The sequence below is a fragment of the Fistularia commersonii genome, chromosome 12 (genome assembly GCF_037954325.1).
Source record: "Fistularia commersonii isolate RoL2024-O1a breed Wild chromosome 12, RoL_Fcom_v1.0, whole genome shotgun sequence".
Lineage (NCBI taxonomy): Eukaryota > Metazoa > Chordata > Actinopteri > Syngnathiformes > Fistulariidae > Fistularia > Fistularia commersonii.
The window spans coordinates 15,410,189-15,428,100 of NC_141295.1; the positions used below are offsets into that span (position 1 = coordinate 15,410,189).

At 44.3% G+C, this 17,912-nt stretch overlaps 2 protein-coding genes across 2 annotated transcripts in view; one reads left to right on the forward strand and one right to left on the reverse strand.

The window, feature by feature from the left end:
• The first annotated feature begins 219 nt into the window (after positions 1 to 219).
• smarca5 (SNF2 related chromatin remodeling ATPase 5) lies at positions 220 to 8,380 on the forward strand. The gene is made up of 24 exons (XM_086157356.1): positions 220 to 653; positions 1,521 to 1,646; positions 1,742 to 1,908; positions 2,086 to 2,186; positions 2,278 to 2,378; positions 2,490 to 2,669; positions 3,386 to 3,541; positions 3,657 to 3,788; positions 3,930 to 3,998; positions 4,085 to 4,194; positions 4,292 to 4,518; positions 4,667 to 4,788; positions 4,884 to 5,036; positions 5,126 to 5,258; positions 5,526 to 5,674; positions 5,763 to 5,885; positions 6,087 to 6,194; positions 6,275 to 6,388; positions 6,483 to 6,605; positions 6,690 to 6,822; positions 6,914 to 7,032; positions 7,445 to 7,657; positions 7,749 to 7,859; positions 7,948 to 8,380. Exons 1-24 carry the CDS (start codon positions 582 to 584, stop codon positions 8,011 to 8,013), a joined length of 3,108 nt encoding a protein of 1,035 aa, XP_086013482.1. The 5' UTR covers positions 220 to 581; the 3' UTR covers positions 8,014 to 8,380.
• Positions 8,242 to 17,912, reverse strand: part of frem3 (Fras1 related extracellular matrix 3) — a 34,362-nt gene continuing 24,691 nt past the window's right edge. Inside the window, exons 10-24 of the mRNA XM_086157355.1 lie at positions 17,632 to 17,789; positions 17,239 to 17,421; positions 17,019 to 17,149; positions 16,034 to 16,192; positions 15,605 to 15,908; positions 15,388 to 15,519; positions 14,949 to 15,280; positions 13,476 to 13,668; positions 13,281 to 13,385; positions 12,565 to 12,692; positions 12,349 to 12,483; positions 10,803 to 10,929; positions 10,529 to 10,716; positions 10,049 to 10,195; positions 8,242 to 9,962 (exon numbers count right to left, since the gene is read on the reverse strand). Coding sequence (XP_086013481.1) covers positions 9,393 to 9,962; positions 10,049 to 10,195; positions 10,529 to 10,716; positions 10,803 to 10,929; positions 12,349 to 12,483; positions 12,565 to 12,692; positions 13,281 to 13,385; positions 13,476 to 13,668; positions 14,949 to 15,280; positions 15,388 to 15,519; positions 15,605 to 15,908; positions 16,034 to 16,192; positions 17,019 to 17,149; positions 17,239 to 17,421; positions 17,632 to 17,789 — 2,992 coding nt within the window. The 3' untranslated portion in view covers positions 8,242 to 9,392. The remainder of the gene's footprint in view (positions 9,963 to 10,048; positions 10,196 to 10,528; positions 10,717 to 10,802; positions 10,930 to 12,348; positions 12,484 to 12,564; positions 12,693 to 13,280; positions 13,386 to 13,475; positions 13,669 to 14,948; positions 15,281 to 15,387; positions 15,520 to 15,604; positions 15,909 to 16,033; positions 16,193 to 17,018; positions 17,150 to 17,238; positions 17,422 to 17,631; positions 17,790 to 17,912) is intronic.

Here is a 17,912-nt window from a genome sequence, read left to right on the forward strand (position 1 = left end):
TTCAACTGATAATAACGTGTGCTTTGTTCGCTTATTACTTTAACACTGAACAACTTTTACTCAAGCGGAAAGGAACTGGTATAGTTAATTTATTTAAAAGAAGCAGAATAAGTAAATCAACGATAGATATTTTGTTGAAAAATGCCATTTACACAAATGTTTCGGTACGTTCTATTGGTATATATATATGTAGCAAAAGTTGTGTATATTAGTTAAAAGTGAGAAGCCAAAAGTAACGTTGCACTGGAACCTCAATGGGTTTTTTCTTGTTCATTGTTCACTAAATATTTACTTAACGCACCTTGTTTTAAGGTGACATTTACATTTTTCCGATGAACATTGAACGCAACTTAGCAACTCTCGCGAGAGGCCGTCACACCGGGCGCCGCACGCTCTGAGTAGAACGCGGGTGCTCGGGAAAAAAATATTGCTAGCGCCAACCGGTGTATCTTTCATACACACAACAGTAATACGCGCCGTAAACGTAAAGTTCGGGAATCTTCGTCCGATCCAATTCAGGATAATCGAGGACATCTAATAACGGAGAATACCCCTGGATCGAAGAGGATAACGTTTTAAAAATGTCTGAAATTCTAAGCTGCGTTGAACAGCGGGAAGAGCAGACTGAACTTGAAGAAGCTGGAGGAGCCGAGGTAAGACGGTTTAAAACGGGCATTGTCTCCTCTGAGCACCGAGGGGATCTCTCTCCGGACCGACTTTACTGAACATCCACCGACGTGACTGCTGTTCCCTCGCCCCCCGGGACTCTTAAATTCAGTCTCTGTCAAACTTTCGCTTTGTTACCACTTGCCGTTTGAGCTAGTTAGCTAGCCGCTATCATTAGCTTGACGTCCCATTCACTCGGGATTGAAGCTAACGTTACCGCTCTGAGCAGCGACGAGGCCAGCCTGTTTCATAAGCGGACCTAGATGTAACGATCGCTCCGCCGCCAGCCATCTCCGGCTTTCCTGTTGTTTACTTCGGCATCAGACCCCCCCGAAGTCTTTTTTCCCCTTCAAACAACCGAGAAAGTATCGCGGATCCGCATGGGGACGCGTCTTTGTTTTCTTTGCAAATGTACAGCTATTGCTGTTACTGCCCAAGGAGCGAAACCACAGCACCGCTGACACCCAGCAACTTTGCTTCTGTTACACTTTGATGGTTTTGTTTTTAATATCAAAACGTATTTTTCTCTTGTAGGAAAATGTCACATCGGCATGCCACGAAAATCCACATCGTTTTCATGAATCACAATTATATTTGGATCACTGAATTACTAACTTCCTGTTAACACAAAATGACGTAACTGTGCTAAAAAACTCGAGAATATTGTCGTGCATGTGTGGTCTGTGATGGAGAGAGCAGTGGAGAACATCAGTTGTTGTGTCAAGTCACAGATATGTCTTTCAACATGATGCTGACATTCTATCATCTGGGAATTCATGCAAGGGTTTGCGTGTTTCTTCACGCAAACTTAGCCTCTGTAATAGACAGCATGTTCTACTTTGTCTCTTCTTCAGGAAAAGTCTGACTCTTCGGATGCTGGAAAAGAGTCATCCTCAGAGGCTGGGCCCGATGGCCAAGATGCATCGTCATCGTCTTCATCCAAAACTAAAGATTCAGCCCCAGGCTATGAAGAGAAAGTTGTAAGAAACAATTTTTTTGAAATGTTAAAAGTACATATTTTACTGCATGAGTCCCTCACCAAGTCTGTTATGTCTGGGTGTGTGTCTTTGTGTAGCAAACAGACCGCACCAACAGATTCGAATACCTCTTGAAGCAAACAGAGTTGTTTGCTCACTTCATTCAACCGGCCGCTCAGAAGACCCCCACTTCCCCCTTGAAGATGAAACCAGGACGTCCACGCATCAAGAAAGATGAAAAGCAGAACCTCCTATCTGCGGGAGAGTGAGTTTATTGCGGCGCATTTTACGAGAGTTCCTTTTCCGACATAATCCACTGTCGCAGCACTTTTTCTCAATGTCCAGGAAGTACATGGACAGTACATGGCTGTCCATTTTTATGCAGTCTATAAACAGATCTTGAAAGCTTCTGACGCGTCATATGTGGAACTGTGTTTACCAGCAATCGCCATCGGCGCACAGAGCAAGAAGAGGACGAAGAGCTTCTGAATGAGAGCACGAAGACGACCAATGTCTGCACCCGCTTTGACGATTCCCCCTCCTGTAAGCAGTAGCCCTTCGTTGAGCTAAAAAAATGTAAACTATCTGCTTGCTCGGGAGAAATGCCCATGGCTTCTGTTGTGACATCATCTAGATATCAAAACTGGTAAAATGAGGGACTACCAGATCCGTGGTCTGAACTGGCTCATCTCTTTGTATGAGAATGGAATCAACGGGATCCTGGCTGATGAAATGGTCAGTACTGTCCCACAGCTAGAATAGTTTGACATTTTAACTATTTTATCTTTCTCTGACCAGTTTTCTCCACGCCATTATATCTCATACACACTCTTGCTACCTTGTCAGGGTTTGGGAAAGACACTCCAGACCATTGCTTTGTTGGGTTACATGAAGCACTACAGAAACATCCCAGGGCCCCACATGGTGCTGGTGCCCAAGTCCACTCTTTACAACTGGATGAACGAGTTCAAGCGCTGGGTGCCCACGCTCCGAGCCGTCTGCCTGATTGGAGACCGAGACCAAAGGGTATTTTGTTTTTAATTTTCATATTTGCTGAAGTTCGATTGCATCTGGATATGTCAGCCATGTGGCTTGCTGCGTCGTGTCGATTAAATGAACACTTATGTTGAAGTCATCGGACATGATGTTGTCCTGTGTAGAAGTGCTACGCAGTAGATTACTGATATTTAAAAATAGCAGTCACCTGTTGGCAGCGGACAGTTATCAGGTTTGGAACACATCCCTTGGCTTGGATGCGTGCCCAAACCAGACTCTTTATAGACTCTTAGCTTCGATGTCATAGCCGCAAACAATGAGCTCACAGCTTTTTTAAGCATCCATGCAGCTCTGATGTCATATGGGCAGGCGTGACGGCCACCGCCGCAAAAACCAGACAGCATCGCCGTGAAGCAACGTCCCGAAGGCATTTTAAGGAAAGAAATAAATCTTGATGGAGAGTGAGTAGGGAAGGGGGCAGTAATGCACTCACGGACACCCGCTACCGTAAAGCCTCCCAGAAGAAAAATCTGGCAATGGTTTTAATCACAGAGCTGGATTTTGGTGGATCGACATTTCAAATCACATCGATGTCATCTGAAGTCTACCAATCCCTTAATACATGTCAAATTACCCTCTATTTTTGATATACCAGTAAAAAATGTGACATGAAGAAAATTGGCACCAGTCTCTAAAAATGGTTTTTTAATGTTTTCATGTAACCAATTTTCTCCCTCCAAATTCAGACAGCCCTGATCAGAGACGTATTGCTGCCAGGAGAGTGGGACGTGTGCGTCACTTCCTATGAGATGCTGATCATCGAAAAGGCCGTGTTCAAGAAGTTCAACTGGAGATATCTGGTCATTGATGAAGCACACAGGATCAAGAATGAGAAGTCAAAGGTCAGAATAGATCTGATGTGTGAAGAGGAAATGGATTTGTTTTGGTTTTACAGTTTCTGGTTTTAATCTTAACAAGACGGCAACAAACTTAAAAACGCGTTCCCTTCCCAACCAGCTGTCGGAAATTGTGCGAGAATTTAAGACCACTAATCGTCTGTTGCTGACCGGAACACCCCTGCAGAACAACCTCCACGAGTTGTGGGCTCTGCTCAATTTCCTGCTGCCCGATGTCTTCAATTCATCTGAGGTGAGAATCGCTTTGAAGCAAAAGAGGAGTATTTCGGTTCCCTGTAATCTAATGAAATCATTGAATCAGGTTGAACTAGTTAGTCGTGTCGTCGTTCTTCTAGTCCAGTTTTCATTGTCTAACGGATTCTCTCTCCCCCAGGACTTTGATTCCTGGTTCGACACAAACAATTGCCTCGGCGATCAGAAGCTGGTGGAACGTCTTCACACTGTATGTAGTGCAGTTTCCCCTTAACTGCTTCAAACTGATATGTATTCATTCCCGCATAGGTTTGACCGTCCTTTATTTTCATGCAGGTTTTACGTCCTTTCTTGCTCCGTCGTATCAAAGCTGATGTGGAAAAGACGCTGCTCCCAAAAAAAGAAATCAAGATGTACGTGGGCCTGAGTAAAATGCAACGAGAATGGTAAGCATTCGCAGTTTTCAAGTTGGTTTAAAATTTGTATTCCCCGACAAAGCCGGTGCATTATCGCGTAACTTTATCTCCCGCACCGTCACGTCAGGTACACAAAGATTCTCATGAAAGACATCGACATCCTGAACTCGGCGGGAAAGATGGACAAGATGCGCCTGCTGAACGTGCTCATGCAGCTGAGGAAATGCTGCAACCACCCGTATCTGTTCGACGGCGCCGAGCCGGGTCCGCCGTACACCACCGACCTCCACCTGGTGGTAAACAGCGGCAAAATGGTCGTGCTGGACAAACTTCTACCCAAAATGAAAGAACAGGGTATGTGGAGACCGAGACGATTTGGACAACAAAGATAAATATCCCATTAATTACATTTTTCTTTTTGCCCTCTCGACTCCCAAATAGTTTGTCGGGACTCGGTACTTCCTTTGACCGGATATTAAAATTTGAACTTCTTTCTTTCCAGGATCCCGTGTTCTCATTTTCAGTCAGATGACCAGGGTGCTTGACATCTTAGAGGATTACTGCATGTGGAGGAATTACGGCTACTGTCGCCTGGATGGCCAGACGCCGCACGAGGAGAGACAGGTGCCGTGGCTCGTATCTCGTTTTTTTGAAGTTTGGAGATTAACCGTCCCCCCCCGGGGCACGTGCGTAACATTTCATTATCTCATGCGTTTCAGATCTCTATCAATGCATACAATGAGCCCAACAGTTCCAAGTTCATCTTCATGCTGAGCACCAGAGCCGGCGGGCTCGGAATCAATCTTGCCACAGCCGACGTGGTCATTCTCTACGACTCCGACTGGAACCCCCAAGTGGACCTCCAAGCCATGGTCCGCCCTACAGAATGACTGCACTTTATATAGTTGTGTGTAATACCAAAGATTGAGAACCAATTTTTTTTTTTTGTTTGTTTTTTCAGGATCGAGCTCACAGGATCGGTCAACAGAAGCAGGTGCGCGTATTTCGTTTCATCACTGAGAACACAGTGGAGGAGAGAATTGTAGAGAGGGCAGAGATGAAGCTGCGCCTGGACTCCATCGTCATCCAGCAAGGTATCTATACCCGCTGGCTGGGCTTATTATTTCGACGTGCTTGATTATTAGGGTTTCCATATTATCCAAAAACAAGAAGAAATTAACCAAATTTTCAGTAATTACAGGTAAAGCTAAATATTTTGCAGGACTGTTTAAATATTCTCCTAGTTTGCTATCAGAGCACCATAAACCAGCTTTATTAATGCAATGTTAAATTTTGGAAAACAAGATTTGTCCCGCTTTCCTTTCAACAAACAAAAAGTCTTGTGCTTTCATTTGAAACAGGGCGACTCGTGGATCCAAGTGCAAACAAGCTGGGCAAGGATGAGATGCTGTCCATCATCCGTCACGGGGCCACGCACGTGTTCGCTTCCAAAGAGAGCGAGATCACCGACGACGACATCGATGCGATCCTAGAACGGGGCGAAAGAAAGGTCCGGCTCGACGCATTTCGAGAAAATCAGCACGGTGGTGTTTATCTTCTGCTTCATAAACGAATATGACGATCTTATCACGTATTAGACAATGGAGATGAAAGAGCGGTTGTCTTCCCTGGGCGAGAGCTCGCTGAGAAACTTCACCATGGACACAGAGAACAGCAGCGTGTACACGTTTGAGGGCGAAGACTACAGAGAGAAGAAGAAGGTAAAGAGGCATTCATGGTCAAATCTTATCGCCGTTGTCTTCTCTGACCACTTGGCTGTTCCCTTCAGGGGTCACCGCATTGAACCATCTCTCCCCATCTAATTCTGTCCCCTACATCCTCTCTTAACTCCACGTTCCCTCATTTCATCCATAAATCTCAATATGAATGTATTATTTACCTTGTCACACTAATTAATACAGGTCATTACCAACTGGATCGAGCCGCCCAAGAGAGAGAGAAAAGCAAATTATGCCGTGGATGCGTATTTCAGAGAAGCTCTTCGAGTCAGCGAGCCCAAAGCACCTAAGGTGAGGCTCCATCAAACGTCCTCTCGCGTTAAATGCGTCGCATCCTGTTTGTTTAACCTTCTTCTCCCGCCGCCCGCCAGGCTCCTCGGCCTCCCAAGCAGCCGAACGTCCAGGATTTCCAGTTCTTCCCGCCGCGTCTTTTTGAGCTCCTAGAAAAAGAAATTCTGTTCTACAGAAAGACCATTGGCTACAAGGTACACGATGACTCTCAGGCGACAGTCACGCCCCGTCAGTGAAGCCGCGGCATCAATGCTACAGCCGTATTTGACTCCGTCCGCGCCTCCTCAGGTTCCCCGAAATCCCGACATGCCCAACTCAGCCCAGGTCCAGAAGGAGGAGCAGGCCAAGATCGATGAGGCCGAAGCCCTGACAGAGGAAGAACTGGAGGAAAAGGAGAATCTTCTGCAACAGGTACGGATCGGTAACCGGATCAATATGGTACACCGTGAAATAAGAGTATTTGCGTCTGACGCTCGATTGCTCCCGACACCGTAGGGTTTTACTATTTGGAACAAACGCGACTTCAACCAGTTCATCAAAGCCAATGAAAAGTGGGGAAGGGACGACATCGAGAACATCGCCCGAGAAGTCGAGGGAAAAACTCCCGAGGAGGTCATGGAATATTCTGGTAATTACTAGCCCGTTGAAAAATGTCTCCAAAACCTTTGGCTTCTTTGCATATTAAGTACACCTTTTTTTTTTTTTTCCTGTCCTTCCAGCTGTGTTCTGGGAGCGCTGCAACGAGCTACAAGATATTGAGAAGATCATGGCTCAGATAGAACGAGGAGAGGCCCGCATTCAGAGAAGAATCAGTATTAAGAAAGCGCTGGACTCAAAGGTACCTGCGATTTTCGCTCCTTAGTTTTTTTTTGTTAAGCCTCCTAATTATTTTGATCTCATTACGCCTTCTCCAAAGCACTAACCTGACTCTTAATCTTATGCGAATCCTGTAATTGTTTCATTATGCCCCAGATCAGGTTGGTAGCAAGTTAGGCTATGCAGTGTGTGTGTGTGTGTGTGTGTACGTTTGTGTGTCTCTGTCAAAAAAAAAAAAAAAAAAAAAAACCCTCACTAACCCAAGCTTACTGTTCTGTACATTTCCTGTGCATCGTGTATTTGCAAGTGTATTTGCAGTCCCTATGTCCTCTATTGTAAGTCGCTTTGGATAAAAGCGTCTGCCAAATGCAATGTAATGTAATTATCAGCTCCGGGAGATTAATTAATAGTTGCTGTGTGTTTTTCCATGTCAGATTGGTCGCTACAAAGCCCCGTTCCATCAGCTCCGCATCTCCTACGGCACAAACAAAGGGAAGAACTACACAGAAGAGGAGGACCGCTTCCTTATCTGCATGCTTCACAAGCTGGGCTTTGACAAGGAGAGCGTGTACGACGAGCTGCGTCAGTGTATCCGCAACTCGCCTCAGTTCCGCTTCGATTGGTTCCTAAAATCCAGGACAGCCATGGTGAATTTTGACATGTTTTTTTTTTTTTTTTTTTCATAATTCCTCAGTTAAATATATTTTCTAAAAACGTTGCCTTAAAATCTGGTCGTAGGAGCTCCAGAGGCGGTGCAACACTCTGATCACTCTGATCGAAAGAGAGAACATGGAGCTGGAGGAGAGAGAGAAGGCCGAGAAGAAGAAAAGAGGTCCAAAGAGCGGCTCGGTAAGAGGGCTTTAGAGGGGAATTATGTCAGCCGGATTTCTAAAATTCGTTGAGCATAACGACTGATCAACCTGATGTATTTCAACAGACCCAGAAACGAAAGTCCGAGGGAACCCCAGACGGTCGCGGACGCAGGAAAAAACTCAAGTTGTGAAGCCGACAAAATCACTGTACAGCGCCCGGTGTCATAATTTGTGAGTGACCGCCAGATGTGGCAACAGTAGTATTAGTGTCTGTTTTGCAGGCTGTGATGACGTACTGTGCATAAAATCCCTCTACTGGACTGATTTGGTCATATTAGGTTTTAGGACGTGCACCTTGCCTGCCCTGTCATCACTAACCAGAACACTGCAGCTGTGCTGGTTTAGTTCTTGTTTGCCAGTTATTTTTTCTTTCTTTTTTTTTTTTTACTAGTACTTAATTGAAATAAGTGTATTTATGCCTGTTGGTTGTACCACATTCCAGTGCTTGAAACAATATGTACCCTTTTTATTTTGAAGAAAACAGTTGATGTTTTATCTCCCCTTTGTGAAGTAGAAAATGTTTTTTGAACATCACAAATAAACGTTCCCCCTTTTTAAAAAAAAAAAAAAAAAAAAAAAAAAAAAAAATCACGTCTCCACTATGATTAATAAGACACGGGTTCAAAAAAGAACATTTAAATTTGGCAGTTTTAAGTTTACAGACATCAAAACTTCTGAAATGGCATCAAACTAAAATAATAAGCCATAAAAGTGTACAGTTGGCACCAAAATATACCATCGCTTGAAAAAACAATTGTACTTTTTTTTCTTTTCCCAAATTCTGCATGTTAGTTTTAGGACTTGACCTACAAACCAGAAAGACATAGTCAACTTTTTCAAGTTTCACCAGGGTGTGTAATACCTTATTAGTACCTACAGTGAAGTATACACTAATAGTTTAGTATCTGGTTTCAGCCATACCAACTTGAAAAATTGTATTTAAAACATGAACTTGCATTTTCAACAGACTGAAACATTTACAATCCCTTTACTTACATTATATTGATATTATATTGATATTTCTATCATACAGTGGGTTTTAAGAAGGCTTTGAAAGCACAACAGTGAATTATCAATATTAAAAATCATTTATCCCATTATCATTCAATTAAGCCTTTACTAAACATACATTCCTTTTACTCCACAAAACAACAAATATTGAATGCAATTAAAACAAGGTCTTGAGGTGACAGAATATTTAAATTGCAAAAGTCAGATATGTTACAACTTGGCAACCAATGAAGCTGGTAAGTGACATTGTAAAGGGTGTCTACATTCTCCTGTAATTCTGAATAGGCTCTAAAAACCTAAATCAGGTTACAGCCAGAGCTACCCTTCATCAGCGATCAGATTTCTCTGGATGTGCGCCCTGAGCACCTGCGCGTTGTGCTGTCCACGTGTTTGTACCGGGTTGTTTCAGTGCTACACAAGTCGGGAAATTAAGGCACAGTGGTGAAGACTATCGGGCCTTTTGAAGGAGTCGGGCGGGGTGTGTTGGAGAGGTCAACACCTAAACCTCAGAGCTGTCTGAACTGCTCCACATTCTGGCTTGGCCTTGGCTGTAGCCGCTATAGGCAGAGGAAGAGGAGCTTGCGTACGGAGGGAACTGGGTCCTCTTTTCTCTCTTCTTGCGATGCAGCAGCACAATGACGATGGCGGCGATCAGACAGATGAGGAGGACCAAACCGGCGAGCCCGACGATCATGGGCAGGGTGGAGCTGTCGGGCGCCTCTCTGCCGGAGCTCTCCAGTAGGGGTCGCTCTATGACAGAGCCGCGGTTGGGAGACCACGGCTGGCGCTGGCTAACGACCAACCGGTCGGCTCGGTCCAGAGCGATGTGCTGGATGTTTGTTCCCCGGTTGTTTTCAATACCGATATCTTGGGCCACTGCGGGGCCAGATAAAGTCAGGGCGGCGCGCCGTTGGCGGTGGAGGGCCACGTCAGAGGTCTGAGGTCGCTCGACAGACGAGAGGCTGTGATGGAGGTACTCCACGCTGCGCTTGCCGATGTTGCGATTGGCGTTTGCTCTGGAGCGGACGGTGTAGATCGTATGGATGAACCACTCTCGACCGGCGGCCACCTGCAAAACAAATATACATTTAAATGTATTTTTGAAATGGGTTTCTTCTGTGATTACGTGTGTTCGTGAAAAAGTGCAATCGTTACCTGGAACAGTGGAGACGACGAGAGCGTGAATCCGTCCGATCCCGTCTGTTTAACCAAAGACAAAGCTCCGGGTGTGTCTTGGGCCAGTCTGGCTTCAAACGCTACATCACCAAATGCTGTGGCCTGAGTCTCTGGCTGGGCCTTGTCCTACAAAACAACAAATACTTCTGTTGCTAAGAATCTATTTGTTTAAATAGAAGTGATAAAAATGTTGGAGAAACACAGGAATCTTTTCAGAAACAGGACAAGTGCAAATCCGGACAGTTTAAAACTACACCATTCCTGATATGAATAATGTCTGCAAAGCTAAATCTAATAAAAGAATCAAAGCACTGTTAACGCACTGACAAAAATAAAAAGATTAAAATGAAGATCAAGTATAAGTGCATGTAAAATCCCTTTGCTTCGTATAATATGAAAAAAAGTTTTGTTAGCTTTTGTAAAACCTGAGTGTAATATTTGTAATTTACTGGATCTTACCAGGATCTTAAATCTGTAAAGCAGAGAAGGGGCATCTGCCAGGCAGCCGTACTCCTTATTAGTGGGATTATACTTGGGGACGTAGCCGTCTGCTCCGGTGCAGAGGAAGACTTTCTCAATGCTGCAGGAGAAGGAGTCGCCAAGGTTCTGGACCGGGTCCACCATCACACGCCCGTAGATCGTGGACCCTGAAGCAACAGATAGAATTGGAGGAGGAAATTGAACACGGGGTTCCTTTCCGGCATAGAGAGCCCTTTAGGCTGCAGTATCCGACCTTCTGAAAAAGCAGCGTCTGTTCCTTCTCCAAAGCCCATGGATCCGTCGGACAACCACAGCTCTCTCTTGGACAGCAGGATCATCTGTGTGTTGAGGCTGAACTCAGCAGCAACTGGGTCGCTCACCTGGAGGACGGGCCAAGAAACCATTATGGCTTGGGTTTGTGATTGAGACGGAAAAGAAAACAATTTGCGCGAGACATTTTCCTCACCGCTGCAGATAATAGACTTGATGTACCTTTATAGAGAACATGTCCAATGAAACTTTTTTTTTAAAATATGGAGTACTAATAGATCTGTAATCAATGCTGTGTCCATTGCAATTGGATGTCATAACTTCAAAACTTAAAAGAAGCCTGTTTTCATCAAACTTTTAGTAATAATTCAGATACATATTCAATCTTATTTTTGAAGATTGATATAAATATAATCCCATATTAATAGACCGCTGAAGTTAATATATTTATCATTTTTGCCCACTCGTCAAAATGACGGGTGTTACATCTAAACCCTGTGATTTAATAGGGTTTCTGTGGGTCATTAAAAAGGATTAAAAGTCATTAAATCGATTTTGCAGAAATCAAGGCCTAAAATAACATTAAATAGGATTAAATTCAATGTCTAGAGGCATTCTTCTTCTTCTCCTTTCGGCTTTTCCCCTCAGGGGTCGCCACAGCAAATCAATCCTCTCCGTCTTACCCAATATATTCTCTGTATCCTCTCAGACCAACTACCTTCATATCCTCTCTCACTACATCCATAATCTCAATGTCTAGAGGCAATAACATTTTAATACACTTGATGGGGAAAAGAAACATTGTTATTCGTAATTTATTTTGATCAGGCTATTTTAACATATCATTTTGATCAGAAAAGTGTGATGATCGGTGATGATTGACAAGCGGAACCCTTTAATCGGGTATGGTTTACGGCCGACGTTGTGACAGCACGAACGCCGGACGTTGAGTGCAACGAAGGAACGAAGGGTATTGTCGTGCCGGGAAAGTGATAAAGTTTAATTTTCATCAACCGTGGATCGATGAAGGATAATAGGGTGAGGCGTTTTGTAGCGTGTGCAAAAAAAACATTTGAAACTCATAGCTCAAATGATCCCTAAGTCGAATACTTTAAGGAGATACACGGAGAAATGCCTTGAACTGAAAAACATTGAGACAGAGTTGGAGCTAAAAGGTAACAAACTAAGAAATATGCACGAACAATCATACACAAAGTTATAATCAGAAGAAGTTACTGTGCAGAATCAATTCCAGATGTAAAAATAATTGACATTATTATAAACGTATCTGCGGTTGGACAAGGGCATTAAATGTATTTAAAGCGGCAGTAAAAAGGGGATTAAAAATCATCAAATTAGATTATCTGATATCTGTAGAAACCCTGTTTAAGAATCTTGTTTACAGACAAATAATGAGTCTAATTGGATTTCACAGCATAATTATAGTCATGGTGGTCATCGGGTCGTGTGCATCGTGGGTGGTCTCGCTTCAGATGGACTCCGTCAGATGGAGACTGTCGAGAAATTACCTGCTGGAAGCGAATATCCATATCGAAAGTGAGAGGCTCTCTTGGGTGACAGACAGGAGGGTTGCTGAACTCCCCGTTGGGGGAAGCGATACAGGGGGTCAGTTTGACTGTGTAGGTCCCAGAGTAGTCACGAACCTGCAGGTCACACGTGCACAATTGTTACAGGTGCTTGGGGAGTATTTGAATAGTCAATGGGAGCGGATCAGCGGGACTCACGGCAAAGTCTGAGACAAAACTCCACTGCTGCATGGGCTGGTTGTACGTTGGCTCGGTCCGGACCAGGCTGAGGGAGAACGTCAACCCGGGATGGTCGGCGCAGATCACCATGGACGACACGCTGGTTCCTGAAAACAAAAATGATAAATGTCAGTTTCACAATCCAATAATTGTCCGGTGAATTTGTGAAATGCATTAGAGCAGGCATGTTGTGGGGTGAAAAATATATAATATGTTCTGAAAAGCATCACAACACAGTGATTCATTGTCAGTGACATTTACTGATGCATTCTTTTAGTTTAATATAAATCACAAAGTTCTAAATTTCAACACAATATAGACATGAAATAAATGCTTATTTTACCATGCATCTTTAAAGCTATGGCAGTCAAGGCTTAGCAGAGAGAACCACTGACAAATGCTAATTTCTTGTTTTTTTTTTAAATTGAATTTTGTATTTACAATTAGATGTTGTTTTTTCATTCTGTACCGATATTTCTCCAATTGCATTTGTTTTTTTTTTCCCGCATTGATCAAAACAAGGCCAATATAATCAGTGAAAAGCAGCATTAACCCGATGTGAAACAACTACACTGCAAAGAGCCCTTTCATACAAAAACAATCTCCCAGAGTTGAGCTTTAAAAATAGATGTGGAACGATTTGGGGTCACAAGGCGATCCGGTTAGAGTCGGCCGTGGACGTTTCAATGTCATACCTGGGTGTGACATGACAAATTGTCCCCTGAAGCGAGCCTCGGTCCTAAAGTTGACCACGAGACGACCCTCCTCGTTGATGCGCATGCTGGTCGGGTACATGGCTCCTGTGAATATTACAGCGGAGAGTAAGCGTCGAACGAGACGGCGTCTCCCTCTGAGCGCCCAAAGATGGCAGTGTTGGTCTAAACACACACCTTGCAGCTCGGATTCCGGTGGGCTGCCGATGCCGTCCTGCCACAGGATGGCTGTGTCGTACACAAAGGTGAGTTTCAACTCGGACTGCAGGTCAAAGTGTTGCCAGCCTCCCACCGCCACGGGGGAGTGGAAGACGTAGGACACGAACAGTGGAACACGCAGCGTGACGTAGGACTGGACCAGGTTCAGCACCTGAAACGGACACGTGGAGGGAAATGTGGGAAGTATCTCGGCAAAGAGTCGCGGGATAAAACGCCTCACTAAAACAATCTGTTTTGTTCCAGGAGGTCGGTGACAGTGACTAATCACAGCCTGCGAGCTAACTGGTAAATCTCTAAAAGGAAATCCACAAAATGGGGGTTGAGACCCCCGAGGGGGCTGTGGAGCACAGCTGGGCTTTTAAGATGCTTTTTAGATATCAAGATTGAGCTGAGATAGACTGTCGAAGTCACAACATTCGGGTAAGATCAAGACGTATAGATTACCTTTTAACTAGTTTTCTGGTTAAAGTCTTCTTTCTTCACAATACTTTGATTGCATATATATATATACTGCTCAAAAAAATAAAGGGAACACTTGAACAACACAATGTAACTCCAAGTCAATCACACTTCTGTGAAATCATAGTGTCCACTCAGGAAGCAACACAAGATTCATTTTGACTTGTTTTAAGGACATTACATCAAAGTTGGATCAGCCTGGAGTTTGTTTTTACACTTTAATTTTGAGTGTGATTCCTAATCCAGACCTCCATGGGTTGATACAATAGATTTCCATTGATCATTTTTGTGTGATTTTGTTGTCAGCACATTCAACTGTGTAAAGAGCAAAGTATTTCATAAGAATATTTCATTCATTTAGATCTCGGATGTGTTTTTTAAGTGTTCCCTTTATTTTTTTGAGCAGTGTATATTAGCTTGTGGCTTTAGATGAATAATGTCTTTAAAATTACATGAAAATGTGCAAGAAAATTACATAAAAATCACTGAGATTCTGTCGGGAGATAGTGAGTGTTGGACATTTTGGGGCTTTTATTTTGAGTTCAACAATCAAAAATGTCAGAGAATCCTTAACAAAGACCCCCAACTCCAAATTAAAAAGATTAGGTCTGTAAAAGGTGAGTAAAAATATTGCATGTATTTCCTCTATATGTAAAATATACAAATGAATGCTCCTCAATTGTGTTTGTCAGGTGTTCAATGGTGACTTTGGTCAGAGTGGGTTGTCCTTTTTCATCACAATGTCCGTACAAAAGAATTGTTGAAATATATTTTACAATGAGCATCACTTCTATTAACTTCCCACCCAGCAATATATTCAACAACTAAGTAGAATTTAACATTTATGACTAGTTGCTGCGATCTCCTCAATCTATAACTTTATCTCTCCTTTCCATTAGGATTTGTAGAAATGTAATTTTTAAGTGGATCCGCCGGTCTCAGCGTTTCCATCGGGATCACGAAATATCCTACCTGACCATCGGTGCCGATGGAGCCTCCGCAGTCGTTCAGCAGCTCTGACATGTCGTAATAGCTTGTGAATTCCCAAAGGCAGGCCTCTAAATTTAGGTTTCTATAGAAACGCAGGGAGTTGGCAGAACGCATGTTGGTGCTGTACTGGTAAGGCGATGTCTCGCCTATGATTTCGGGATTCTTTGTGGCGTCCGTGATGAACCCATGGCCAGTTTGGATCTCGTTGAAGTCCAGCAGGTTAGAACAGCGGTGGTTGCCGACTCGAGTGCCATCGGGACTTAGGGTGAGCTCGAAGTTGGACAGAGGTCTCGTGGAAATCACCGGCAACATTCCTGTGAGGAAAGCGCTTGTTGTTGACGCATGCTTTTCTAGATCTTTGGCTAGAAATAATCAACTAAAGTGAACGTGTATAAAAGATAGCAACAGCTCAAGTGCTCACCATCCATGTGTGGCATATTGACTGTCAGTTTGATGAGGTTAGGGAAGTCGGGGTCGTCCGGACCCGTGTAGCGGATCTTTGCAGAGAAAGGCTCGGCTCCGACGGTGCCCGGGACTCGAGGCTGACACATACCTGCGAGGTGATTGAGACAAAAAGGTGCATCAGTTTGACATTATCTCTACGTATCAATACTACATCCACTCTTTCCACCTCTCACCTTCCTCCTGGCTGATCACAATGATAGGACTCAACAGCTCCAGACCTGCATCACCATTTGCATTGAATGCCCTTGCAGCGCATTGGACCCTGGAGCCAGTCTGGAAGTAGATGGAATCCAAGGTGATGGACTTGGTGTTGGTGAAGAAAGTGTTGGTGTCCACCTCCCTCATGGGACTGGTCACGCCGTCCGAGCCAGTGGGTGCGCTGATCAGCCAGCGGTACTGCGTGAGGGTGTCGTTGATGTGCTCCGCCGAGCAGATGGAACCCGTTTTGTCAAAGTCATGGTACTTGGGGTTGCAGGCCTGCGTGAGATGGCGAGATGAAAATGATTGAATATGCGCTCGGATGGATTAGCCGGAACAAATGGAGATGAATAATAGAACAAGTCCAATCATTTTTGTATCGAAAGCGGCTCCGTCTTACTCACCGTCACACACACGACGGGGTATCCATTGGGTGGGAAGGGTTTGTCTTTAGTCTTTGTCGTGTCGTCGTACATGAGCAGGGAAACCACATTAGGCACCGCAGGGAAGGTGACGTCTGCCACGCTGTCCATCTCCTCGATGTAGACAATGGCCTTGTTCATCTGCGAGGAAGAGGGAAGGCGTCATTAGCCGATAGCCAATATCTCTGTCACGTCATCTGCTGAACTTTATCTAACCATGAACGCAAACGGACCCGTCGATTCTTGAGCAGAGGTTATGCATTTGATGTTATGGTAAATCGGCGGCAGCTGTAAGGTAGAGCCTGCCGAGGGAGGCAGGGTTAACCGCTTTGTCATTCTTACCCTTTGAACACATGACATACATGCATGGCTGCAGGGGGTTGACAAGCAACACATCCATTTAAAGTATCAGTTGCCAGGATGACCATTATCAGTTGTAACTAGGAATGTTGCCTTCCAGGTAGGAGAGGAAGGTCGGGGTGACTTGCAGAGCAGTCGATCATATCTATTACAAACTACACAAATCGCCACGAATAATTAATCAGTATATTATCAGTCGTAGTTTGTATTATTATTATTATCAGTACTGAATTCAACGGTCGTTCTTTCATCTCTGGGAAACCACAAAACAGTCTAGTCAGAGTCAACCTATTTCAGTCAGTTGAGCAGTACATGCCTGATGTAGAGTATATGGTTAGAATGTCACAGATCTGTTTTTAGGTTCATCTACTGTTTGGCCCTGCTGGGACATTCTCCTCCGCATCACATTCCGGAGGGAAAATCTTTTTATAAGACACTGGGGTCCAGGAGTGCTGACAGCAATGCCAGCTGCCGCCTGGCTATTTTAACCCAAGCTAACACAGCAGGGCGCGCGCCCTCATAGGTAGATATGCAGGGCAGTGCATATGCGCATTCAGGACATGCCGCTTGTTTACGTTTGCGTATGTTTGTGTCATCTTTGCTTCACCTGTACTTCTGCCACCATGTTGTCGTCAGGCTTCATGTGCACGATGAAGGCCTCCCTCATCTCTCGTTCACCATCATACAGAATCTCGATCTCCACAAAGTGCTCCTTTTCACCCTCTTTGAATACCACATCTAACACGCGAAGAGAGCGGAATTTGCAATGACCACAAACCGTTTCGCATCTGCTATTCCAAGATAGGAGCATCGAGGCAGGCTCTCACCCTCTGACAGCGGATTGTAGTCCTCTCCGGAGGTTGCAGAGCCGTCCTTGGTGTGCACTCGCACCACTGACACCTTCGAGGTGTCTCCGACGCGCAAGACAGGAATCTTTACCACTGCTACCTGACCTTTTACCTGTGGTTCGCGCACGCTGTACTTGATCTCAGAGAAACGTATGATGGGCTCTAGAAGAGGAAGCAAACCAAATTAAGGCACAAAACAAAGGAACGAGATCCTCGAGAGGTCAGCGAACCCCAAAAAAAAAATCATGATCTTTTGAGAAATCTAGAGGATAAGTGAGCTGTGCAGTTGAATAGCTGTGCGGTTTGGATGAAATGTGCTCGTTGAGGTTATCTGGATTCAAAAAGAAAAATAGGCTTTAAGAAAAGACATACTATCTTTTTCATCTGTGATGGTGACCAGCACTTCCTTCTGCTCCCCAACAGAAGCTCCGTATGGAGACTTGCTTTTCGGAGTTCCCAGGACCAGACGGAACTCCTCATCCTCTTCGTGAACGGAGTCATCTTCCAGACTAACCACACAAGGCTTCTCAGTCTCACCTAAAGAAAAACAGGATGCACAATGAAGCCGACACAGAGGCCTCCTTTTACTGCTTATCTTACCACACTTATTTTATTTTGAGAGGTGGTGGTTGTGATTTAAGAGATCCCAAATT

What these genes read in the sequence shown, in the direction of transcription:
- smarca5 (XM_086157356.1), top strand. Translation starts at nt 582, where the DNA reads ATGTCTGAAATTCTAAGCTGCGTTGAACAGCGGGAAGAGCAGACTGAA. An exon ending in AACCTCCTATCTGCGGGAGA is followed by an intron (nt 1,909 to 2,085) that starts GTGAGTTTATTG and finishes TGTGTTTACCAG; the next exon opens with CAATCGCCATCGGCGCACAG. An exon ending in GGAGGTCATGGAATATTCTG is followed by an intron (nt 6,823 to 6,913) that starts GTAATTACTAGC and finishes CTGTCCTTCCAG; the next exon opens with CTGTGTTCTGGGAGCGCTGC.